We start from the raw sequence: 25,992 nt of genomic DNA, 5'->3' as shown, positions 1-25,992 counted from the left end.
CGCTGCCACCCTGGATGTCCCCAGTGCCACCTGGATGTCCCCAGTGCCACCTTTGGGGTCTCTCTGACACCTTTGGGGTCCCCAGTGCCACCCTGGGTGTCCCCAGGGCCACCTCTGGGGTCCCTCTGTCACCTCTGGGGTCTCTCTGTCACCTTTGGGGTCCTTGGTGCCACCTTTGGGGTCCCCAGTGCCACCTTTGGGGTCCCTCTGACACCTTTGGGGTCCCCAGTGCCACCCTGGATGTCCCCAGAGCCACCCTGGATGTCCCCAGTGCCACCTCTGGGGTCCCTCTATCACCTCTGGGGTCTCTCTGTCACCTTTGGTGTCCCTGGTGCCACCCTGGATGTCCCCAGTGCCACCTTTGGGGTCCCCAGTGCCACCCTGGATGTCCCCAGTGCCACCTTTGGGGTCCCCAGTGCCACCCTGGATGTCCCCAGTGCCACCCTGGATGTCCCCAGTGCCACCCTTGGGAGTCCCTGGTGCCACCTGGATGTCCCCAATGCCACCCTGGGTGTCCCCAGTGCCACCCTGGATGTCCCCAGTGTCACCTTTGGGGTCCCTCTGACACCTTTGGTATCCCTGGTGCCACCCTGGATGTCCCCAGTGCCACCTCTGGAGTCCCTCTGTCACCTCTGGAGTCTCTCTGTCACCTTTGGGGTCCCCAGTGCCACCCTGGATGTCCCCCCCCCCTTTTTCCCTCCTTTTTCCCCAATTTTTCCTCAATTTTCCTTCAATTTTCCCATTTTTTCCCCCATTTTCCCCCCATTTTTCCCAATTTTTCCCCATTTTTTCCCAATTTTTTCCCATTTTTCCCCCATTTTCCCCATTCCCATTTTTTTTTAAGGATCTCTTGGAATTTTCCACCCCAAATTCCCCAAAGAATCCACTCGGAGCTGCGAAATTAAGAATTTTTATAACAAATCCTGGGAGCGATGAAGAATTCCAGCTTTTTTTTTTGGCTTTTTTTGGTTTTTTAGGGAATCTCAGGATCCTGAGGGGATTCCCAGCTGGATCAGAAACAAAAAAAAAAAAAAAATTCCCGGGATTTTCTTCTTTTTTTTGTTGTTATTTTGTCTTTTTTTTTACCAAAAAAAGTCTCGGATCCAACGCCGGGAAAAAAACAAAAAAAAACAAAAAAAAAAAGTTGAAAAATCCCCCCAAAAATTAAAAAAAAATTTAAAAAACAACAAAAAAATTTATTTTTAAAAATTCCCCCCAAAAAATTTAAAAATTTTCCACCCCCCCAAAAAAAAAATCTCACAAAATAAATCCCCCAAAAGAAATAAAAACGTAAATAAATGAAATAAATAATTAAATTTAAAAGATATTAAGTCAATAAATAAGTCAATAAATACATAAATAAATGAAATAAATAATTAAATTTCAAAATGTATTAAATAAATAAATAAGTCAATAAATACAGAAATAAATATTTAAAAATTTAGAAAAAAAAATTTAAAAAATAATACAACAGAAAAGCTCTGGAAAGTTCCCAAAAAATTCCAGGACAAAAAATGAAAATAAAATCACATAAAATAAAATAATAAAGTCAAGTAAAATAAAATAAAACAAAAAAAATTATAATAAAAATAAAATAAAATGGAGTAAAATAAAATAGAATAAAATAAAATAGAATAAAATAGAATAAAGCAAAATAAAATAAAATTTAATAAAGTAAAATACAGGAGGATAAAATAAAATGGGATAAAATAAAATAAAATAAAATAAAATAAAATTCTATAGTAAAATGAAAATTAAATTAAGTAATAAAAATAAAATGAAAAATAAAATAAAATTTAAAAAATAAAATGACATAAAATAATCAAATTAAAAATAAGAATAAAATAAAATAAAGTTAAATAAAGTTAAATTAAATTAAATTAAATTAAAGTAAAATAAAATAAAATTTAATAAAATAAAATAAAATAAAATAAAATAAAATAAAATAAAATAAAATATTAAATGAAATTAAATCTTTAAAAATTAAGATAAAATAAAATAAAAAATAAAATTAAATGAAAATAAATAAAATAAAATAAAATAAAATAAAATAAAGTAAAATAAAATAAAATAAAATTAAAATAAAATAAAATAAAATAAAAATAAAATAAAATAAAATAAAATAAAATAAAATAAAATAAAATAAAATAAAATAAAATAAATTAAAATCCCCTTTGGGACTGGCAGGTTTGGGGGGATCCAAAATTCCCAAAGAAAATTCCCCAGGGGCGTCCGTGGACGAGGATTCCTAAAAAAATATCTCTGAAAGCTCTGAGCTTAAAAATAGAGAGAGAGGGAGGAGTTAAAACACACCCGGAGCCCCACGAGCTTCTGGAAGCTTCTGGAAGCCTTGGGGGGGATCCAGAGGGGCCCTCGGAGCGCTTCTGGAGGGTTCCGGAGGTTCTGGAACGTTCTGGAGGGGTTGGAATGGCTCCAGAAGAGTCCTTGGAGCGGTTCTGGAGGGTTCTGGAAGGTTCTGGAAGGGATCCAGAGGGGTCCCTGGAGGTTCTGGAGGAGTTCCAAAGGTTCTGGATGGTTCTGAGGAGTTCCAGAAGTCCTGGAAGGTTCCGGAAAGGATCCAGAAGAGTCCTTGGAGCGGTTCTGGAGGAGTTCCAGAGGTTCTGGAAGGTTCTGGAAGGGATCCAGGGGGGTCCCTGGAGGTTCTGGATGGTTCTGGAGGTTCTGGATGAGGCCTCGGAGCGGTTCTGGATGGTTCTGGAGGAGTTCCAGAAGTCCTGGAAGGTTCTGGAAGGGATCCAGAGGGGTCCTTGGAGGTTCTGGATGGTCCTGGAGGTTCTGGATGAGGCCTTGGAGTGGTTCTGGAAGGTTCTGGAGGAGTTCCAGAGGTTCTGGATGGTTCTGGAGGGGCTGGAACGGCTCCAGAAGAGTCCTTGGAGCAGCTCTGGAGGGTTCTGGAGGAGTTCCAGAGGTTCTGGAAGGTTCTGGAAGGGATCCAGAGGGGTCCCTGGAGGTTCTGGAGGAGTTCCAAAGGTTCTGGATGGTTCTGAGGAGTTCCAGAAGTCCTGGAAGGTTCCGGAAGGGATCCAGAAGAGTCCTTGGAGCGGTTCTGGAGGAGTTCCAGAGGTTCTGGAAGGTTCTGGAGAGGATCCAGAAGGGTCCCTGGAGGTTTTGGATGGTCCTGGAGGTTCTGGATGAGGCCTTGGAGTGGTTCTGGAAGGTTCTGGAGAAGTTCCAGAGGTTCTGGATGGTTCTGGAGGGGTTGGAACGGCTCCAGAAGAGTCCTTGGAGCGGTTCTGGAGGGTTCTGGAAGGTTCTGGAAGGGATCCAGAGGGGTCCCTGGAGGTTCTGGAGGAGTTCCAAATGTTCTGGATGGTTCTGAGGAGTTCCAGAAGTCCTGGAAGGTTCCGGAAGGGATCCAGAAGAGTCCTTGGAGCAGCTCTGGAGGGTTCTGGAGGAGTTCCAGAGGTTCTGGAAGGTTCTGGAAGGGATCCAGAGGGATCCCTGGAGGTTCTGGAGGAGTTCCAAAGGTTCTGGATGGTTCTGAGGAGTTCCAGAAGTCCTGGAAGGTTCCGGAAGGGATCCAGAAGAGTCCTTGGAGCGGTTCTGGAGGAGTTCCAGAGGTTCTGGAAGGTTCTGGGGGGGATCCAGAAGGGTTCTTGGAGGTTCTGGATGTTCTGGAGGTTCTGGATGAGGCCTCGGAGCGGTTCTGGATGGTTCTGGAGAAGTTCCAGAAGTCCTGGAAGGTTCTGGAAGGGATCCAGGGGGGTCCTTGGAGGTTCTGGAGGAGTTCCAAAGGTTCTGGATGGTTCTGAGGAGTTCCAGAAGTCCTGGAAGGTTCCGGAAGGGATCCAGAAGAGTCCTTGGAGCGGTTCTTGAGGTTCTGGAAGGTTCTGGAAGGGATCCAGGGGGGTCCTTGGAGGTTCTGGATGGTTCTGGAGGGGCTGGAATGGCTCCAGAAGAGTCCTGGGAGCGGCTCTGGAGGAGTTCCAGAGGTTCTGGAAGGTTCTGGAAGGGATCCAGAGGGGTCCTCGGAGGTTCTGGAGGAGGCCTCGGAGGTTCTGGAGGAGTCCCAGAGGTTCTGGATGGTTCCAGAAGGGATCCAGAAGGGTCCTTGGAGCGATTCTTGAGGTCCTGGAGAAGTTCCAGAAGTTCTGGAAGGTTCTGGAGGGGATCCAGAAAGGTCCTTGGAGGTTCTGGATGGTTCTGGAGGGCTTGGAGCAGTTCTGGATGGTTCTGGAGGTGTTCCAGAGGTTCTGGATGGTTCCAGAAAGGATCCAGAAGAGTCCTTGGAGCGGTTCTGGAGGAGTTCCAGAAGTTCTGGAAGGTTCTGGGGGGGATCCAGGGGGGTCCTTGGAGGTTCTGGATGAGGCCTCGGAGCGGTTCTGGATGGTTCTGGAGAAGTTCCAGAAGTTCTGGATGGTTCTGGAGGGGATCCAGGGGGCTCCTTGGAGGTTCTGGAGGAGTTCCAAAGGTTCTGGATGGTTCTGAGGAGTTCCAGAAGTCCTGGAAGGTTCCGGAAGGGATCCAGAAGAGTCCTTGGAGCGGTTCTGGAGGAGTTCCAGAGGTTCTGGAAGGTTCTGGAGAGGATCCAGAGGGGTCCTTGGAGGTTCTGGAGGACTTCCAAAGGTTCTGGATGGTTCTGGATGGTTCTGGAGGGGTTGGAATGGCTCCAGAAGAGTCCTCGCCGCAGTTCTGGAGAGGTTCTGGAAGGTTCTGGATCGAGTCTGGATCTCCTGGACAGCTTCTGGATCTCCTGGATCAATTCTGGACCTCCAGGATCAACTCTGGACCTCTGGGATTGGTTCTGAATCGATTCTGGACCTCCTGGAGATGTTCTGAACCTCCAGGATAAATTCTGGACGTCCTGGAGAGGTTCTGGATCAATTCTGGACCTCCAGGATCAACTCTGGACTTCCAGGATAAATTCTCGACCTCCTGGATCAATTCTGGATCTCCTGAAGAGGTTCTGGGCCTCCTGGAGAGATCCAGATCAACTCTGGCCCTCCTGGATTGATTCTGGATCTCCTGGAGAGGTTCTGGATCAATTCTGGATCTCCTGGATCAACTCTGACCCTCCAGGATAAATTCTGGACCTCCTGGAGAGGTTCTGGATAAATTCTGGACCTCCTGGAGAGGTTTTGGATCAATTCTGGATCTCCTGGAGAGGTTCTGGACCTCCTGGATCGATCCTGGATCAATTCTGGACCTCCAGGATCAATTCTGGACCTCTGGGATTGATCCTGAATCAATTATGGATCTCCTGGAGAGGTTCTGGACCACCTGGATTGATTCTGGGTCTCCTGGGGAGGTTCTGGATCAATTCTGGACCTCCAGGATCAATTCTGGACCTCTGGGATAGATTCTGGATCAATTCTGGATCTCCTGGAGAGGTTCTGGACCTCCTGGCGAGGTTTTGGATCAATTCTGGGTCTCCTGGAGAGGTTCTGGAGCTCCTGAATCAATTCTGGACCTCCTGGATCGATCCTGGATCAATTCTGGATCTCCTGGATTGATTCTGGATCTCCTGGAGAGGTTCTGGATCAATTCTGGGTCTCCTGGAGAGGTTATGGATCAATTCTGGACCCCTGGGATAGATTCTGGATCAATTCTGAACCTCCTGGAGAGGTTCTGGACCTCCTGGAGAGGTTCTGGACCTCCTGGAGAGGTTCTGGACCTCCTGGAGAGGTTCTGGATAAATTCTGGACCTCCTGGAGAGGTTTTGGATCAATTCTGGGTCTCCTGGAGAGGTTCTGGACCTCCTGGATCGATCCTGGATCAATTCTGAACCTCCAGGATCAATTTTGGATCTCCTGGATCAATCCTGGATCGATTCTGGATCTCCTGGAGAGGTTCTGGATCTCCAGGATCAATTCTGGACCTCCAGGATCAATTCTGGACCTCTGGGATTGATCCTGGATCAATTCTGGATCTCCTGAAGAGGTTCTGGATCAATTCTGGGTCTCCTGGATTAATTCTCGACCTCCAGGATCAATTCTGGACCTCTGGGATCGATCCTGGATCAATTCTGGACCTCCTAGAGAGGTTCTGACCCTCCTGGATCAATTCTGGACCTCTGGGATCGATCCTGGATCAATTCTGGACCTCCTGGAGAGGTTCTGGACCTCCAGGATCAATTCTGGATCTCCTGGATCGATCCTGGATCGATTCTGGACCTCCTGGAGAGGTTCTGGACCTCCTGGATCAATTCTGGACCTCTGGGATCGATCCTGGATCAATTCTGGATCTCCTGGATCGATCCTGGATCAATTCTGGACCTCCAGGATCACCTCTGACCCTCCTGGCTCAACTCCGCCCCTCCAGAACCGACTCCTCCCCTCCCCACCCGCCCCCATCACGACCCCACCTCCACCCCTTCCCCTTTCTCCCCCTCCCACTCCCCCGCCCTGCCCTTCCCCGCCGTTCCGGAACATTCCAACTGCTCCAACTTGGAGCTGGACCGGCCCACGGAGCCGCCGTTGGTCTGGGAGCAGACGTGGGCCTTGCCCTTGGCCTTGGGCTGGTTGTTGTGGATCTTGTACTTCATCAGGAGGATGAAGATGAAGACCAGCACCGAGGCCACGATGATGCCGCCGATGACGATGATCATGGTGCCGCCCAGGAACTGCGCCTGCAGCGAGCGGCAGGGCCGCGGCGGCGCCCGCGTCGAGAAGCGCGAGCAGCCCAGCGGCCGCGTGGCCGGCAGCGAGCTCCGCGCGTCCGCGAACACGGCCAGCACGCACAGCTCGTAGTGCCGGCCCGGCGCCAGGTCCGACAGCGAGAAGGACGCGCTGGGCGCCGGGATCATCCTGAAACGGGAACGGGAACGGAGATTTCCATGGATGTCCCCATTTTTCCCATTATTTTTCCTTTTTTTCCCACATTTTTCAGCCATTTTTCCATGGGTTTTGACCCTTTTCTCCCTATTTTCCAGCCCCTTTCTCATCCCTGTCTCCCAGTTCTCCATCACCTCTTCCATCCCCTTTTCCCATGTTTTTCCCCATTTTTTCCATCTTTTTCTGCCTTTTTCCCGTATTTTCGGCCATTCTTCCCCTATTTTCCAGCCTCTTTCTCATCCCTGTCTCCCAGTTCTGCATCACCCCTTCCATCCCTTTTCCCCACATTTTTAACCTAATTTTCCCCATTTTCCAGCCAATTTTCCCCATTTCCCACCAATTTTCCCCATTTCCCCACAATTTTCTTCATTTTCCTGCCAATTTTCCCCATTTTTCCCATTCCCAGCCCGTTTTGCCCCATTCCCAGCTTGTAGTGCCGGCCCGGCGCCAGGTCCGACAGCGAGAACGACGCGCTGGGCGCCGGGATCATCCTGAAACGGGAACGGCAACGGAGTTTGCCACCCATTTCCCCATTTTTCCCAGTTTTTTCCATTTTTTTCCACATTTTTTCAATTTTTTCCCACATTTTTCTGCCATTTTTCCATGGTTTTTGACCCTTTCCTCCCTATATTTCCAGCCACTTTCTCATCCCTATGTCCCAACTCTCCATCACCTCTTCCATCCCCTTTCCCCCATGTTTTTCCCCATTTTTCCATATTTTCCTGCCTTTTCCCCATATTTTTGGCCGTTCTTCCCCTGTTTTCCAGCCTCTTTCTCATCCCTGTCTCCCAGTTCTCCATCACCCCTTCCATTCCTTTTTCCCCCAATTTTCACCCAGTTTTCCCCATTTTCCTGTCAGTTTTCCCCATTTTTCCCATTCCCATCCCGTAGTGCCGGCCCAGCGCCAGGTCCGACAGCAAGAAGGACGCGCTGGGCGCCGGGATCATCCTGAAACGGCAACGGGAACGGGGTTTGCCACCGATTTCACCAGTTTTCCCAGTTTTTTCCACATTTTTTCCATGTTTTTCAGCCATTTTTCCATGGTTTTTGACCCATTTCTCCCTATTTTCCTGACCCCTTTCTCATCCCTGTCTCCCAGTTCTCCATCACCCCTTCCATCCCTTTTCCCCACATTTTTAACCTAATTTTCCCCATTTTCCAGCCAGTTTTCCATGTTTTCCTGCCTTTTCCCCATCTTTTTGGCCATTCTTCCCCAATTTTCCAGCCTCTTTCTCATCCCTATCTCCCAGTTCTCCATCAGCTCTGCCCTCCATTTTTTCCCAATTTTCACCCAAATTTCCCTATTTTCCAGCCAATTTTCCTGCCAATTTTCCCCATTTTTCCCATTCCCAGCTCGTAGTGCCGGCCCGGCGCCAGGTCCGACAGCGAGAACGACGCGCTGGGCGCCGGGATCATCCTGAAACGGCAATGGGAATTGAGATTTCCATCAAATTCCCCAGTTCTCCCAGTTTTTTCCCCATTTATCCCTTTTTTTCCCATTTTTTCCCATTTTTCCCATGTTTTTCAGCCATTTTTCCATCGTTTTTGACCTTTTTCCTCCCTATTTTTAGACCCTTTCTCATCCCTATCTCTCATTTCTCCATCACCTGTTCCATCCCTTTTTCATCCAATTTTCACCCAGTTTTCCCCATTTTCCCGCCAATTTTCCCCATTTCCCGCCAATTTTCCCCATTTCCCCACAATTTTCTTCATTTTCCTGCCAATTTTCCCCATTTTTCCCATTCCCAGCCCGTTTTGCCCCATTCCCAGCTTGTAGTGCCGGCCCGGCGCCAGGTCCGACAGCGAGAACGACGCGCTGGGCGCCGGGATCATCCTGAAACGGGAACGGCAACGGGTTTTGCCACCCATTTCCCCATTTTTCCCAGTTTTTTCCATTTTTTTCCACATTTTTTCAATTTTTTCCCACATTTTTCTGCCATTTTTCCATGGTTTTTGACCCTTTCCTCCCTATATTTCCAGCCACTTTCTCATCCCTATCTCCCAGTTCTCCATCACCTCTTCCATCCCCTTTTCCCCATGTTTTTCCCCATTTTTCCATATTTTCCTGCCTTTTCCCCATATTTTTGGCCGTTCTTCCCCTGTTTTCCAGCCTCTTTCTCATCCCTGTCTCCCAGTTCTCCATCACCCCTTCCGTCCCTTTTTCCCCCAATTTTCACCCAATTTTCCCAATTTTCCCCCATTTCTCCCCATTTTCCTGTCAGTTTTCCCCATTTTTCCCATTCCCATCCCGTAGTGCCGGCCCGGCGCCAGGTCCGACAGCGAGAACGACGCGCTGGGCGCCGGGATCATCCTGAAACGGCAATGGGAATTGAGATTTCCATCAAATTCCCCAGTTCTCCCAGTTTTTTCCACATTTTTCCCATTTTTTTCTACATTTTTTCCATGGTTTTTGACCCATTTCTCCCTATTTTCCAGCCCCTTTCTCATCCCTGTCTCCCAGTTCTCCATCACCCCTTCCATCCCTTTTTCCCCCAATTTTCACCCGATTTTCCCCATTTTCCTGCCAAATTTCCCCATTTTCCTGCCAATTTTCCCAATTTTCACCCAATTTTCCCCATTTTCCCACCAATTCTCCCTATTTTTCCCATTCCCAGTCCCATTTTTCCCATTCCCAGCTCGTAGTGCCGGCCCGGCGCCAGGTCCGACAGCGAGAACGACGCGCTGGGCGCCGGGATCATCCTGAAACGGGAACGGGAACGGAGATTTCCATCAAATTCCCCAGTTTTCCCAGTTTTTTCCCGATTTATCCTTTTTTTTTCCATTTTTTTCCCATTTTTTCCATGTTTTTCAGCCATTTTTCCATGGGTTTTGACCCTTTTCTCCCTATTTTCCTGACCCCTTTCTCATCCCTATCTCCCAGTTCTCCATCAGCTCTGCCCTCCATTTTTTCCCAATTTTCACCCAAATTTCCCTATTTTCCAGCCAATTTTCCTGCCAATTTTCCCCATTTTTCCCATTCCCAGCTCGTAGTGCCGGCCCGGCGCCAGGTCCGACAGCGAGAACGACGCGCTGGGCGCCGGGATCATCCTGAAACGGCAATGGGAATGCAGATTTCCATCAAATTCCCCAGTTCTCCCAGTTTTTTCCCCATTTATCCCTTTTTTTCCCATTTTTTCCCATTTTTCCCATGTTTTTCAGCCATTTTTCCATCGTTTTTGACCTTTTTCCTCCCTATTTTTAGACCCTTTCTCATCCCTATCTCTCATTTCTCCATCACCTGTTCCATCCCTTTTTCATCCAATTTTCACCCAGTTTTCCCCATTTTCCCGCCAATTTTCCCCATTTCCCGCCAATTTTCCCCATTTCCCCACAATTTTCTTCATTTTCCTGCCAATTTTCCCCATTTTTCCCATTCCCAGCCCGTTTTGCCCCATTCCCAGCTTGTAGTGCCGGCCCGGCGCCAGGTCCGACAGCGAGAACGACGCGCTGGGCGCCGGGATCATCCTGAAACGGGAACGGCAACAGGGTTTGCCACCCATTTCCCCATTTTTCCCAGTTTTTTCCATTTTTTTCCACATTTTTTCAATTTTTTCCCACATTTTTCTGCCATTTTTCCATGGTTTTTGACCCTTTCCTCCCTATATTTCCAGCCACTTTCTCATCCCTATCTCCCAGTTCTCCATCACCTCTTCCATCCCCTTTTCCCCATGTTTTTCCCCATTTTTCCATATTTTCCTGCCTTTTCCCCATATTTTTGGCCGTTCTTCCCCTGTTTTCCAGCCTCTTTCTCATCCCTGTCTCCCAGTTCTCCATCACCCCTTCCGTCCCTTTTTCCCCCAATTTTCACCCAATTTTCCCAATTTTCCCCCATTTCTCCCCATTTTCCTGTCAGTTTTCCCCATTTTTCCCATTCCCATCCCGTAGTGCCGGCCCGGCGCCAGGTCCGACAGCGAGAACGACGCGCTGGGCGCCGGGATCATCCTGAAACGGGAATGCCAACAAAGATTTCCATCAAATTCCCCAGTTTTCCCATTTTTTTCCATTTTTTCCCACATTTTTTCCATTTTTTCCCACATTTTTCAGCCATTTTTCCATGGTTTTTGACCCATTTCTCCCTATTTTCCAGCCCCTTTCTCATCCCTGTCTCCCAGTTCTCCATCACCCCTTCCATCCCTTTTTCCCCCAATTTTCACCCAATTTTCCCCATTTTCCTGCCAAATTTCCCCATTTTCCTGCCAATTTTCCCAATTTTCACCCAATTTTCCCCATTTTCCCACCAATTCTCCCTATTTTTCCCATTCCCAGTCCCATTTTTCCCATTCCCATCTCGTAGTGCCGGCCCGGCGCCAGGTCCGACAGCGAGAACGACGCGCTGGGCGCCGGGATCATCCTGAAACGGGAACGGGAACGGAGATTTCCATCAAATTCCCCAGTTTTCCCAGTTTTTTCCCGATTTATCCTTTTTTTTTCCATTTTTTTCCCATTTTTTCCATGTTTTTCAGCCATTTTTCCATGGGTTTTGACCCTTTTCTCCCTATTTTCCTGACCCCTTTCTCATCCCTATCTCCCAGTTCTCCATCAGCTCTGCCCTCCATTTTTTCCCAATTTTCACCCAAATTTCCCTATTTTCCAGCCAATTTTCCTGCCAATTTTCCCCATTTTTCCCATTCCCAGCTCGTAGTGCCGGCCCGGCGCCAGGTCCGACAGCGAGAACGACGCGCTGGGCGCCGGGATCATCCTGAAACGGGAACGGGAACGGAGATTTCCATCAAATTCCCCAGTTTGGGGGATTTTTTCCACATTTATTCCATTTTTTTCCCATATTTTTTCCATTTTTCCCACATTTTTTCAATTTTTTCCCACATTTTTCTGCCATTTTTCCATGGTTTTTGACCCTTTCCTCCCTATATTTCCAGCCACTTTCTCATCCCTATCTCCCAGTTCTCCATCACCTCTTCCATCCCCTTTTCCCCATGTTTTTCCCCATTTTTCCATCTTTTCCTGCCTTTTCCCTGTATTTTCGGCCATTCTTCCCCTATTTTCCAGCCTCTTTCTCATCCCTGTCTCCCAGTTCTCCATCACCCCTTCCGTCCCTTTTTCCCCCAATTTTCACCCAATTTTCCCAATTTTCCCCCATTTCTCCCCATTTTCCTGTCAGTTTTCCCCATTTTTCCCATTCCCAGCTCGTAGTGCCGGCCCGGCGCCAGGTCCGACAGCGAGAACGACGCGCTGGGCGCCGGGATCATCCTGAAACGGGAATGGGAACGGAGATTTCCATCAAATTCCCCAGTTTTCCCAGTTTTTTCCACATTTTTCCCATTTTTTTCTACATTTTTTCCATGTTTTCCCCACATTTTTTCAATTTTTTCCCACATTTTTCTGCCATTTTTCCATGGTTTTTGACCCTTTCCTCCCTATATTTCCAGCCACTTTCTCAACCCTATCTCCCAGTTCTCCATCACCTCTTCCATCCCCTTTTCCCATGTTTTTCCCCATTTTCTCCATCTTTTCCTGCCTTTTTCCCGTATTTTCAGCCATTCTTCCCCTATTTTCCAGCCTCTTTCTCATCCCTATCTCCCAGTTCTCCATCACCTCTTTCCCCCAATTTTCACCCAATTTTCCCCATTTTCCTGCCAAATTTCCCCATTTTCCTGCCAATTTTCCCAATTTTCACCCAATTTTCCCCATTTTCCCACCAATTCTCCCTATTTTTCCCATTCCCAGTCCCATTTTTCCCATTCCCAGCTCGTAGTGCCGGCCCGGCGCCAGGTCCGACAGCGAGAACGACGTGCTGGGCGCCGGGATCATCCTGAAACGGGAATGGGAACGGAGATTTCCATCAAATTCCCCAGTTTTCCCAGTTTTTTCCACATTTTTCCCATTTTTTTCTACATTTTTTCCATGTTTTCCCCACATTTTTTCAATTTTTCCCACATTTTTCTGCCATTTTTCCATCGTTTTTGACCTTTTTCCTCCCTATTTTCCAGCCGCTTTCTCATCCCTATCTCCCAGTTCTCCATCACCTCTTCCATCCCCTTTTCCCATGTTTTTCCCCATTTTCTCCATCTTTTCCTGCCTTTTTCCCGTATTTTTGGCCATTCTTCCCCAATTTTCCAGCCTCTTTCTCATCCCTAGCTCCCAGTTCTCCATCACCTCTTTCCCCCAATTTTCACCCAATTTTCCCCATTTTCCCGCCAATTTTCCCCATTTCCCGCCAATTTCCCCAATTTTCACCGGATTTTCCCCATTTTCCCTCCAATTCTCCCCATTTTTCCCATTCCCAGCTCGTAGTGCCGGCCCGGCGCCAGGTCCGACAGCGAGAAGGACGCGCTGGGCGCCGGGATCATCCTGAAACGGCAATGCCAACAAATTTTTCCATCAAATTCCTCAGTTTTCCCTTGTTTTCCCACATTTTTCCATATTTTTTCCATGTTTTTCAGCCATTTTTCCATGGTTTTTGACCCATTTCTCCCTATTTTCCAGCCACTTTCTCATCCCTATCTCCCAGTTCTCCATCACCCCTTCCATCCCTTTTTCCCCCAATTTTCACCCGATTTTCCCCATTTTCCTGCCAAATTTCCCCATTTTCCTGCCAATTTTCCCAATTTTCACCATTTTCCCCATTTTCCCGCCAATTTTTCCCATTTTTCCCATTCCCAGCTCGTAGTGCCGGCCCGGCGCCAGGTCCGACAGCGAGAAGGACGCGCTGGGCGCCGGGATCATCCTGAAACGGCAATGCCAACAAAGATTTCCATCAAATTCCCCATTTTTCCCAGTTTTTTTCCATTTTTTCCCACATTTTTCAGCCATTTTTCCATGGTTTTTGACCCATTTCTCCCTATTTTCCTGACCCCTTTCTCATCCCTAGCTCCCAGTTCTCCATCACCCCTTCCATCCCTTTTTCCCCCAATTTTCACCCAGTTTTCCCCATTTTCCTGCCAATTTTCACCCAGTTTTCCCTATTTTCCTGCCAATTTTCCCCATTTTCCCACCAATTTTCCCCATTTTTCCCATTCCCATCCCGTAGTGCCGGCCCAGCGCCAGGTCCGACAGCAAGAAGGACGCGCTGGGCGCCGGGATCATCCTGAAATGGGAACGGGAACGGGGTTTGCCACCCATTTCCCCAGTTTTCCCAGTTTTTTCCACATTTTTTCCATGTTTTTCAGCCATTTTTCCATGGTTTTTGACCCATTTCTCCCTATTCTCCAGCCCCTTTCTCATCCCTGTCTCCCAGTTCTCCATCACCCCTTCCATCCCTTTTTCCCCCAATTTTCACCCAATTTTCCCCATTTTCCTGCCAAATTTCCCCATTTTCCTGCCAATTTTCCCAATTTTCACCCAATTTTCCCCATTTTCCCACCAATTCTCCCTATTTTTCCCATTCCCAGCCCCATTTTTCCCATTCCCATCTCATAGTGCCGGCCCGGCGCCAGGTCCAACAGCGAGAACGACGCGCTGGGCGCCGGGATCATCCTGAAACGGCAATGGGAATGCAGATTTCCATCAAATTCCCCAGTTTGGGGGATTTTTTCCACATTTTTTCAATTTTTTCCCACATTTTTCAGCCATTTTTCCATGGTTTTTGACCCATTTCTCCCTATATTTCCAGCCACTTTCTCATCCCTATCTCCCAGTTCTCCATCACCTCTTCCATCCCCTTTTCCCATGTTTTTCCCCATTTTTCCATCTTTTCCTGCCTTTTCCCTGTATTTTCGGCCATTCTTCCCCTATTTTCCAGCCTCTTTCTCATCCCTGTCTCCCAGTTCTCCATCACCCCTTCCATTCCTTTTTCCCCCAATTTTCACCCAGTTTTCCCCATTTTCCTGTCAGTTTTCCCCATTTTTCCCATTCCCAGCTCGTAGTGCCGGCCTGGCGCCAGGTCCGACAGCGAGAACGACGCGCTGGGCGCCGGGATCATCCTGAAACGGCAATGGGAATGCAGATTTCCATCAAATTCCCCAGTTTTCCCAGTTTTTTTCCATTTTTTCCCACATTTTTCAGCCATTTTTCCATGGTTTTTGACCCATTTCTCCCTATTTTCCAGCCACTTTCTCATCCCTATCTCCCAGTTCTCCATCACCTGTTCCATCCCTTTTTCCCCCAATTTTCACCCAATTTTCCCCATTTTCCTGCCAAATTTCCCCATTTTCCTGCCAATTTTCCCAATTTTCACCCAATTTTCCCCATTTTCCCGCCAATTTTCCCCATTTTTCCCATTCCCAGCTCGTAGTGCCGGCCCGGCGCCAGGTCCGACAGCGAGAAGGACGCGCTGGGCGCCGGGATCATCCTGAAACGGGAACGGGAACGGAGATTTCCATCAAATTCCCCAGTTTTCCCAGTTTTTTCCCCATTTATCCCTTTTTTTCCCATTTTTTCCCATTTTTTCCATGTTTTTCAGCCATTTTTCCATCATTTTTGACCTTTTTCCTCCCTATTTTTAGACCCTTTCTCATCCCTATCTCCCAGTTCTCCATCACCTCTTCTCTCCATTTTTTCCCAATTTTCCCACAATTTTCCCCATTTTCCTGCCAATTTTCCCCATTTTTTCCCAATTTTCCCCCATTTCTCCCCATTTTCCTGCCAATTTTCCCCATTTTTCCCATTCCCAGCTCGTAGTGCCGGCCCGGCGCCAGGTCCGACAGCGAGAAGGACGCGCTGGGCGCCGGGATCATCCTGAAACGGCAATGGCAGCACAGATTTCCATCAAATTCCCCAGTTTGCCCAGTTTTTTCCACATTTTTTCCATGGATTTCCCATTCTTTTCCATATTTCTCAGCCATTTTTCCAAGGTTTTTTGACTCTTTTCTCCCTCTTTTTAGACACTTTTTTATCCCTATCACCCAGTCTTTTAGACCCTTTTCCATCCCCTTTTCCCCATGTTTTTCCCCATTTTTCCATATTTTCCTGCCTTTTCCCCATATTTTTGGCCGTTCTTCCCCTGTTTTCCAGCCCCTTTCTCATCCCTAGCTCCCAGCTCTGCATCACCTCTTCCATCCCTTTTTCCCACGTTTTTCACCCAGTTTTCCCCATTTTCCCCCCATTTTTCCCCATTTTCCCCATTCCCCCATTTTTCCCCATTTCCCCCTCATTTCTCCCCATTTCCCCCCATTTTTCCCCATTTCCCCCCATTTTTTTCCCCATTTCCCCCCCATTCTTCCCCATTTCCACCCCATTTCTCCCCATTCCCCACCCATTTTTTCTCTATATCCCACCCATTTTTCCACATTTCTCCCCCATTTCCCCCATTTTTCTCCATTTTCCCCTGTTTTTCCCCATTCCCCACCCATTTTTTTCCTATATCCCACCCATTTCTCCCCATTTTTCCCCATTTCCCCCCATTTTTCCACATTTCCCCCCATTTTTTCCCCATTTTTCCCCATTCCCCCCCCCTTTCCCCCCCATTTTTCCCCATTTCCCCCCCTTTTCTCCCCATTTTCCCCCCATTTCCCCCTCATTTCCCCATTTTTTCCCCATTTCCCCCATTTTTTCCCCATTTCCCCCAATTTTTCCCCATTCCCCCCATCCCCTCGCCGTCTCACCGGTACACGAGGATCTCGTCCCCGGAGCTGTTGTACTGGATCTGGTACATCCTCAGCCCCTCCAGCTCCTCCTGCGGCGGCCACCGCACCAGCGCCGACGTCGCCGTCACCTCGGCCACCACCACCCCGCCCCCGTCCCCCCTCTCCAGCTTGGACTCGTTGCCGAAGCTCGACTTGGCCGAGATCAGGATGTCCGAGGGCTCCGGCCGCGCCGTGGCCGCCTTCCTCCCCTCCTCATCCTCGCACTCGCTGCCGTTGCCCTCGGGCACCACGCGGAACTCCACGGGCGCCGTCGACTCGCCGGCGGCGTTGGAGGCGATGCAGGTGAACGTTCCCTGGTCCCCCGGCGACGCCTCCAGGATATCCAAGGTCCCGTTCCGGTAGGAAACCGTCCTGGAGGTGTTGGCCACCAGTTTGCCGTCGGGGGCGATCCACCGCACGTAGGGCTCGGGGTCGCCCACGGCTTTGCACTTGAGCGAGGCGCCGCGGCCGGCGGCCGTCACCAGCCGGGGCGTGCGGTGCGTGATCATGGGCGGCTCGCAGACGAACTCCTCCTCGCGGATGCTCCAGAAGTATTTGCCCATCAGCTCCGGCGGCGAGGCGCACGTCTCCAGGTCGTCCTCGCGCGTCAGGCGCCGCAGCCAGACCAGCTCGCAGTTGCAGTGCAGCGGGTTCCCGCCGAAGCTCAGCACCAGGGAGGTCAGCGGGGAGCCTTTGGATTTGGCGTAGACGGGGATGCGGGAGAAGAGCGGGTCCGGAGGGATCTTCTTGAGCTTGTTGGAGGTCATGTCCAACCTGGCCAGCTTGTGGAGGTTGGAAAAAATCCCCTCGGGCACGAACTCGATGAGGTTGTGATCCAAACTCACCGTGTTGACGTTGGACAGCTTGGCCACCGTGCCCCAAGGAACGTCCACCAAATTATTATAACTCAAATCCAAATCCTCGATGGTCTCCAAGAAATCATCCAAAGACTTGGGCGAGATGAAGCTCAGCTGGTTGTTGCTGAGGATGAGGTGCCTCAAGTTGACCAAGCCCTTGAAGTGCTCCTCGTGCACGGCCGTCAGGCGGTTGCTGTCCAGGTGCAGCGCGTGCAGGCCCCGCAGGTCGGCGAAGGCGTAAGGCATGATCTGGCTGATGGTGTTGCGCGACAGCGTCAGGTGGATCAGCTGCGTCATGTTGGCGAAGTCGCGCCGCCGCAGCACCGTGATGAAGTTGTCCATCAGGCGCAGCTCGGCCGTGCGCCGGTCGATGCCGGGCGGCACGAAGAGCAGCCCGGTCTTGGTGCACAGGATGGTGAAGGAGGGAGAGAGGTTCTGGCACGAGCAGCGCTTGGGGCAGGGCGGGGAGCCCGAGGCGGCCGCGGCGAGCGCCAAGAAGAGGAGGAGGAGGAGGAGAGGGAGCAGGAGCTTTTCCATCGTCGGGAAAAACGGGAATCTGGGAGAGGGAGAGATTGGGTGAGTTGGGTTGGGAATTGGGCGAGTTGGGTTGGGAATTGGGTGAATTGGGTTGGGAATTGGGTGAGTTGGGTTGGGAATTGGGTGAGTTGGGTTGGGAATTGGGTGAGTTGGGTTGGGAATTGGGGTTAAAACCGAGTTTAGGGTCAGGATTTCAGCCCAAAATGTTGAAGGAGGAGGAGGAGAGGGAGCAGGGAAAAACGGGAATCTGGGAGAGGGAGAGATTGGGTGAGTCGGGTTGAGTGTTGGGGTTAAAACTGAGTTTGGGGTCAGGATTTCAGCCCAAAATGTTGAAGGAGGAGGAGGAGAGGGAGCAGGAGCTTTTCCATCGTCGGGAAAAACGGGAATCTGGGAGAGGGAGAGATTGGGTGAGTTGGGTTGGGAATTGGGCGAGTCGGGTTGAGTTTTGGGGTTAAAACCAAGTTTTGGGTCAAGATTGCAGCGCAGGAGATTGAGGAAAATCAGTGGAGAGGGAAATACCAAAACTGAGAAGGAAAAACTGGAAAATCCATGGAGATGTCGTGGAATTAGCAAAAAAAAAACCCCAGATTTGGGTGAATTGGGTTGAGTTTTGGGATTAAAACCGAGTTTAGGGTCAGGATTTCAGCCCGAAATGTTGAAGGAGGAGGAGGAGAGGGAGCAGGAGCTTTTCCATCGTCGGGAAAAACGGGAATCTGGGGGAGGGAGAGATTGGGTGAGTTGGGTTGGGAATTGGGCGAGTTGGGTTGGGAATTGGGCGAGTTGGGAATTGGGTGAGTTGGGTTGGGAATTGGGCAAGTTGGGTTGGGAATTGGGTGAACTGGGTTGGGAATTGGGTGAATTGAGTTGAGGTTTGGGGTTAAAACCGAGTTTAGGGTCAGGATTTCAGCCCGAAATGTTGAGGAAAATCAGTGCAGAGGGAAATGCCAAACCTAAGGAGGAAAAACTGGAAAACTGGGTGAAAATAGGGTGAAAATTGGGTGAATTGGGCTGAGGTTTGGGGTCAGGATTTCAGCCCAAAATGTTGAAGGAGGAGGAGGAAAGGGAGCAGGGAAAAACGGGAATCTGGGAGAGGGAGAGATTGGGTGAGTTGGGTTGGGAATTGGGTGAGTTGGGTTGGGAATTGGGGTTAAAACCGAGTTTAGGGTCAGGATTTCAGCCCAAAATGTTGAAGGAGGAGGAGGAGGAGAGGGAGCAGGAGCTTTTCCATCGTCGGGAAAAACGGGAATCTGGGAGAGGGAGAGATTGGGTGAGTTGGGTTGGGAATTGGGTGAGTTGGGTTGGGAATTGGGTGAGTTGGGTTGGGAATTGGGTGAATTGAGTTGAGGTTTGGGGTTAAAACCCAGTTTGGGGTCAGGACTTCAGCCCAAAATGTTGCAGGAGGAGGAGGAGATTCAGTGGAGAGGGAAATCCCAAAACTGAGAAGGTAAAACTGGAAAATTGGGTGAAAATAGGGTGAAAATTGGGTGAATTCGTTGAGGTTTGGGGTTAAAACCGAGTTTAGGGTCACGATTTCAGCCTGAAATGTTGAGGAAAATCAGTGGAGAGGGAAATGCCAAAACTGAGAAGGAAAAACTGGAAAATTGGGTGAATTGGTTGAGGTTTGGGGTTAAAACCGAGTTTGGGGTCAAGATTTCAGCCTGAAATGTTGAGGAAAATCTCAGTGGAGAGGGAAATCCCAAAACTGAGAAGGAAAAATGGGAGAAATCCATGGAAATGTGGTGGAATTAGTAAAAAAACCCCCAGATTTGGGTGAATTGGGTTGAGTTTTGGGATTAAAACCAAGTTTAGGGTCAGGATTTCAGCCCAAAGTGCTGAGGAAAATCAGTGGAGAGGGAAATGCCAAAACTGAGAAGGAAAAATGGGAGAAATCCATGGAAATTTTGATGGAATTCTGGGAAAAAATGGGATTAAACCCATGAAAATATGGGGGAATTTTGGGAAAATTGGGATTAAATCTATGAAAATGCGGAGGAATTTTGGGTAAAACCAAGTTTAGGATCAAGTTTCAATTCCAAGAGGTTGAAAAAATTCCCAGTTGTGAGGAAAATCCCAAATTTGTGAGGGAAAAAAGGGAGAAATTTGGGGGAAATGGGAGAAATTCAGGAAAATTTGGATTAATTTAGGGAAAAATGGGTTTTATTATTTCAGGGGGGGTTTTAAAATTATTTTCCCATGGACTGGGTGGGGTTTTATTGGGATTTTGGGATTTTTTTGGAAATTTCCCAGCATTTTTGGAGGAATTTTTGGGGTTTTTCTACATTTTTGGGGGGGTTTTGGGATGATTTTCCAATGGATTTTCCCATTGATTGTGTGGGGGGAAATTAGAATAAAATTTGAATATATTTAAATACAATTTGAAATTGTAATTAAAATTAATTCAAAATATTAAACATTAATAAACGGAATAAAAATATTAAATTCAAAGCATTCAAAAGAAAGGAATTCATTAAAATAATTAATAATTAAAAATGAAGGTCAATTCAAAATTGGAAGTAATTAAAAAGAAATGAAAAATAATAAATGAAATGTTGATAGAAAAAGAATGAAATTAAAATAATAATAGGAATAAAGAAATGGAAATTAAAATAATAAAAACCATTCAAATAAAAATAATAAAGACAAGATATTAAAAAGTCAAATAAAATATTGAAACTTAAAATAATTAAAGCTAAATCATTAAGATTAAAATAATAAAAATTAAAATATTGAAATTTAAGAAATTAATAATAGAAATAAAAGAAATAATTTAAAATAAGAGATGTTGTAAAATAATAATTTTAAAAGTAATTTATAAGAAATTAATGAGAATAAATTCAGAATGATAATGGTCCAATTTAAATATAAAATAATGTTCAAGAAAAAAATTATCATTTTAAAATTAGAGCTAATTATCAGTTTAAAATAAAAAGATAATAATAATAAAAAGATAATAATAATAATAATAATAATAATAATAATAATAATAATAATAATAATAATAATAATAATAACCTAAAAACCAAAATAAACTAAGGATTAGAATAATCATAATTGTAATGAATAAAAGCAAGCATAAATTCAAAATAAAAACCAAATAAAATTAATAATAATAAAAATAATTAATTAATTAATAAGCAGAAGAATTAAAATAATAAAAATTATTTCTGATTAAAACAATGGAAAATTTTAATTATTATTATGTTGAAGACTAGGAAGTAAACCAATAATTAAATAAATCCCTAATAATTAATCCAATAATTAAAGAAATCCTATTAATTAGGAGAAGTAAAGAATTAATTAATAAAAACTCATTAAATATAATCCCATTAATCCTTCAAGAACAGAAAATTCAATTTATCCCAAAACCTGCCTGGAATTCCCTTTGAGGGGGAAATTTTGGGGGCAAAAGGCCCAAAATCCCAAGATTTTAGGGAAAAAAATGAGGATTTGGGGTGAAAATTCCCAAATTTCTGAGGGAAAAGCGGGAATGAGGGAAGTGCTGAGCCCAAAATTCCAAGATTTTAGGAGGGAAAAAATTGGGATTTAGGGGGGTAAAAGGCCCAAAATTCCAAGATTTTAGAGGGAAAATTGGGATTTGGGGTAGGCCGAGGTGAGAATTCCCAAAATTCCTGAGAGAAAAATTTCCCAAAAATTTCCCCAAAAAAATTCCCAAAAATTTCCGAGGGAAAAAGGGAAGTGCTGAGCACAAAATTCCAAGATTTTGGAGGGAAAATTTGGGATTTTGGGGTGGTAAAAGGCCCAAAATTCCCAAATTTCTGAGGGAAAAGTGGGAATTTGGATATTCCAGGCCCGAAATTCCAAGATTTCTGAGGGAAAATTGGGAATTTGGGGGGTAAAAGGCCCAAAATTCCAAGATTTTAGGGGAAAAAAAGGAGGATTTGGGGTAGGCTGAGGTGAAAATTCCCAAATTCCTGAGGGAAAAGCGGGAACGAGGGAAGGGCTGAGCACAAAATTCCCAGATTTCTGAGGTAAAATTGGGATTTAGGGGGGTAAAAGGCCCAAAAATCCGGAATTTCTGAGGGAAAAGTGGGAATTTGGATTTTCCAGGCCCGAAATTCCAAGATTTTGGAGGGAAAATTGAGATTTGGGGTAGGCTGAGGTAAAAATTTCAAGATTTCTGAGGGAAAAGTGGGTATTGGGGTAGGCCGAGCTCCAAAATCCCGGGATTTGAGGGGAAAAAATGGAATTTTGGATGTTCCAGGCTTAAAATTCCAAGATTTTGGAGGGAAAATTGGGATTTGGGGTAGGCCGAGGTGAAAATCCCTAAAATTCCTGAGGGAAAAGTGGGAATTTGGATATTCCAGGCCCGAAATGCCAAGATTGCTGAGGGAAAATTGGGATTTGGGGGGTAAAAGGCCCAAAATTCCAAGATTTTAGGGGAAAAAAAGGAGGATTTGGGGTAGGCCGAGGTAAAAATTCCCAAAATTCCTGAGGGAAAAATTGGGATTTAGGGGTAAAAGACCCAAAATTCCCAAATTTCTGAGGGAAAAGTGGGAATTGGGCAGGGCCAGGCCCGAAATTCCAAGATTTTGGAGGGAAAATTGGGACTTGGGGTGTTCCAGGCCCAAAATTCCAAAATCTGAGGGCAAAAACTTCTCCAAACCCCCCCAAATTCCAAGAAAACTTTGGGAATTTGGGATTTTCCCAGTTCCAATCAGTAAAATTCCATTTTTTTCCATCCCTAAATCCCATTTTGGGATTTTTTTCCCCCCATTTTTCCAAGCTCCAGGTGATTCCCAAATTCAGGTGTGGCCCAAAAACTCAGGGGGAAAAAATAAATTCCTTTATAATCGGAGAATCCGGGAGTTAAAAAATCCAAAAATTAAAAAAAAATCGGATTTTTCCACCTGGAAAATCATTCCTGGCTTTAAAAAAAGTGGAATTCCGGCCTGAATTATATAAGGAAAAGGGGGGTGAGGGGGGAATCTCACCCAGGTGCCGGAAAATCCCGATTTTCCAGGAAAAAAAAAAAAAAAAAGATGGAGCAAGCCCGGAATGTTTCATTTTAAAGGTCAAAATCCCATTTTTCCTTAAAAAAAAAGATTTTCCTGAGGAAAAAAGCGATTTTTTTTACAGGTTCTAATCACGAAATTCCCCCACGGGGATGCAGAATTTCCGGGGGGGAAAAAAATGTAAAATATTGGAATTTTAGGGTGGTTTAGAGTGAAAAATCTGAATTTTTTAATAGGGAAAATTTGCATTTTTACCCCGATTTTAAATTCCCGGGGGGAATCCTCAGGGCCGGCGCCGTGCCTCGTCCCCCGGGGGTGGAGATTTGGGAAAAAATGGGAATTTTGGGGGGATTTGAGGGTTTTTTGAAAGGATTTTAGGGGTGAGAATCCCGAGCGCGGCGCCGCCGCAACGCGGGAAGGACGCGCCCTGCTCGGGAAAAAAACCTCGGGAATTGCAGGTGTCGGGAAAAGGGGGGAAAATGGGAAAAAACCGGGAAAAACCGCGGGAAAAAAGGAAATAGAAACCCCACAGCGATGGGTTTTAACGCGGATTTGAGGGAAAAATGGGGAAAAAATAAAATTGGGGGGAAAATTTAAAGAATTGGGGGATGGGGAAAAAAAAAATCGCCGGGAACACCTGGAAAAGGCACACCTGGAACGGCCCCACCTGGATGACACGGCGGATTTATGGGAGGCTGCGAGGGCTCGGATCCACCCTGCCAAAAAAACCCCAAAATCCCCCAAAATTCCCTAAAAAACCCCAAAACCCCAAGGGTCGGAGGCGCCCTCGCTTCTGCCAGGGAAGGGTTAAAAAAGCTGGAAAATTTGGGAGGGGTCGCCGCTGGAAAAGCGGAGGGGGGGATGCGTTTTATCCCGATTTTATCCCGATTTATCGCGATTATATCCCGATTTTACCGTGATTTACCCCCATTTCCCCCTCCTTTTACCCCATTTTATCCCGATTTATCGCGATTTTTCGCTGGTTTACCCCGTTTCATCCCGATTTTAACCCGATTTATCCCGATTTTCCGCTGTTTCGCCCCGATTTTTCGCCGTTCCGCCCCGGTTTTCCCCGTTTTTCCCGGTTTTTTCCCGTTTTTCCCGGTTTTTTCCCGTTTTTCACTCACCTTTCCCGCCGTGCCTTCAGGGGGGCGGCGACCCCCGCGCCCCCCCCGGGGGTCCCGAGCCTTCCATGGCCGGGAGCGATCCCGGGAGGAGGAGCGGGGATGAAAAAAAATCCAGCAGGAAAAAAAAGCAGGAAAAGGGGAAAAAAAAAGGAGGAAAAAAAAAAAGAGGAGGAGGAGGAAGAGGAGGAAGAGGAGGAGGAGGAGGAGGAGCCCCCTCCCCTCCCCCCCTGCGGCCGCGGGGAGGGGCGGGAGAAGGGGGAGGGGCGGGGGGAGGGGCCCCCGGTGGGAATTTTGGGAATTTTCGCGGGTTTTTTTTTTGGGGGGGTTGGGGGGAATTTCGGGGGTTGGGTTTTCGATTTTTTGGATTTTTTTGGGGGGGTTTGTCGCAATTCCCGGATTTCTGAATCCACGGAATCCCGGGATTTTCGTCGCCCTCCCGGAATTCCCGAATTCCTGAATCCCCGAATCGCATCCCACCCGAATCCCTGAATCCCCGAATTCCTGAATTCCTCGATTTCTGCATTCCTGAACCCCCAAATTCCCTGAACGCCCAAATCCCCAAATTTCTGAATTCCCAAGTTCTTGAATCCCCAAATTCCCTGAATCCTTAAATTCCTAAATTTCCGAATCCTTGAATTCCTAAATCCCTGAATCCCCAAATTCCTGAATTCCTCAATTTCTGCATTCCTGAACCCCTAAATTACCTGAATCCCCAAATTCCCTGAATCCCTAAATTCCTAAATTTCTGAATCCTTGAATTCCTAAATCCCTGAATCCCCAAATTCCTGAATTCCCGAATTCCTCAATTCCTCAGTTTCTGCATTCCCTGAACCCCCAAATTCCCTGAATTCCCAAGCTCCCGAATCCTTGAATCCCCAAATTCCCTGAATCCCCAAATTCCCTGAATCCCTAAATCCCTGAATCCCCAAATTCCTGAATTCCTGAATCCCTGAACCCCCAAATTCCCTGAATTCCCAAATTCCTGAATTCCTGAATCCCCGAATTCTATCCCATTCCTTGGATCCCTGAATTCCTAAATCCTCAAATTCCTGGATTCCCAAATCCCTGAGTTCCTGGATCCCTGAATCCTAAATCCCTGGATTTATCACCGTCCCAAAATCCCAGCCTTCCTGGAATCCCTGGATCCCCAAATTCCCAAATCCCTGAATCCCTGAATTTCTGCATCCCTGAATCCCCAAATTCCAAAATTTCTGAATCCCTGAATTCCATCCCATTCCCTAGATCCCTGAATCCCCAAATTCCTAAATCCCCGAATCCCCAAATTAATGAATTCCTGAATCCCCAAATCCCCAAATTCCCGGATCCCCAAATTCCCAAATTCTCAAATCCCCAATTCCCAAGTTCCCAAATTCCTGAATCCCCAAATTCCCAAATTTCCAAATCCCCGATTCCCAAATTCCCAAATCCCCGATTCCCAAATTCCCAAATTCCCTCGATCTCACCCCATTCCACCAATCCCACCCCCAAATCCCACTCCCGGCACCGCCCACTGTCCCCAAAGTGTCCCCAAGGTTCCCCAGGTGTCCCCACCCCCTCCTTATTGTCCCCAGTGCCACCCCCCCACTGTCCCAGGTGTCCCCAAGGGTCCCAAAGTGTCCCCAGGTGTCCCCTCCCCCCCCGTATTGTCCCCAGGGCCACCCACCCATTGTCCCCAAGTGTCCCCAAGTGTCCCCACCTCTCCAGTGCCACCCCCAAGTGTCCCCAAGTGTCCCCAGGGCCACCTCCCACTGTCCCCATTGTCCCCAAGGGTCCCAAAGTGCCTCCAGGTGTCCCCTCCCCGCCCCCATTGTCCCCAGGGCCACCCCCAGGTGACACCACCCCCCCATGTCCCCCCCTTTGACGATGACAATGGTGGTGAAGATGAAGACCATGACAATGATGATGATGATGACCATGACAATGACAATGACCGTGACCATGGCAATGACAATGACAATGACCATGACAATGACCATGACAACAACCATGACAATGAGTTAACGATGATGATGATGACCATGACAATGACCATGACAATTACAATGACCATGACAATGACAATGACGATGAAGATGGTGACCGTGATGATGATGATGATGATGATGATGATGATGATGATGATGAGGATGGCACTGATGACCATGACTGTGACCATGGCAATGATGACAATAGTGATGACCATG

The 25,992-nt window shown here is 47.2% G+C and overlaps 1 protein-coding gene across 1 annotated transcript in view; it reads left to right on the top strand.

Annotated features, from left to right (window-relative positions):
• The window catches only part of YIF1B (Yip1 interacting factor homolog B, membrane trafficking protein), a gene marked incomplete at its 3' end in the record, with an annotated part of 4,016 nt that extends 3,021 nt beyond the window's left edge, over nt 1-995 (top strand). The window contains exon 4 of the mRNA XM_084224403.1: nt 978-995. Coding sequence (XP_084080529.1) covers nt 978-995 — 18 coding nt within the window. The remainder of the gene's footprint in view (nt 1-977) is intronic.
• Between the last annotated feature and the right edge of the window lie 24,997 nt (nt 996-25,992).

Source organism: Fringilla coelebs, assembly GCF_963513975.1.
Source record: "Fringilla coelebs genome assembly, chromosome: 37".
NCBI classification, from domain to species: domain Eukaryota; kingdom Metazoa; phylum Chordata; class Aves; order Passeriformes; family Fringillidae; genus Fringilla; species Fringilla coelebs.
This window is presented reverse-complemented; position numbering and strand designations above follow the sequence as displayed.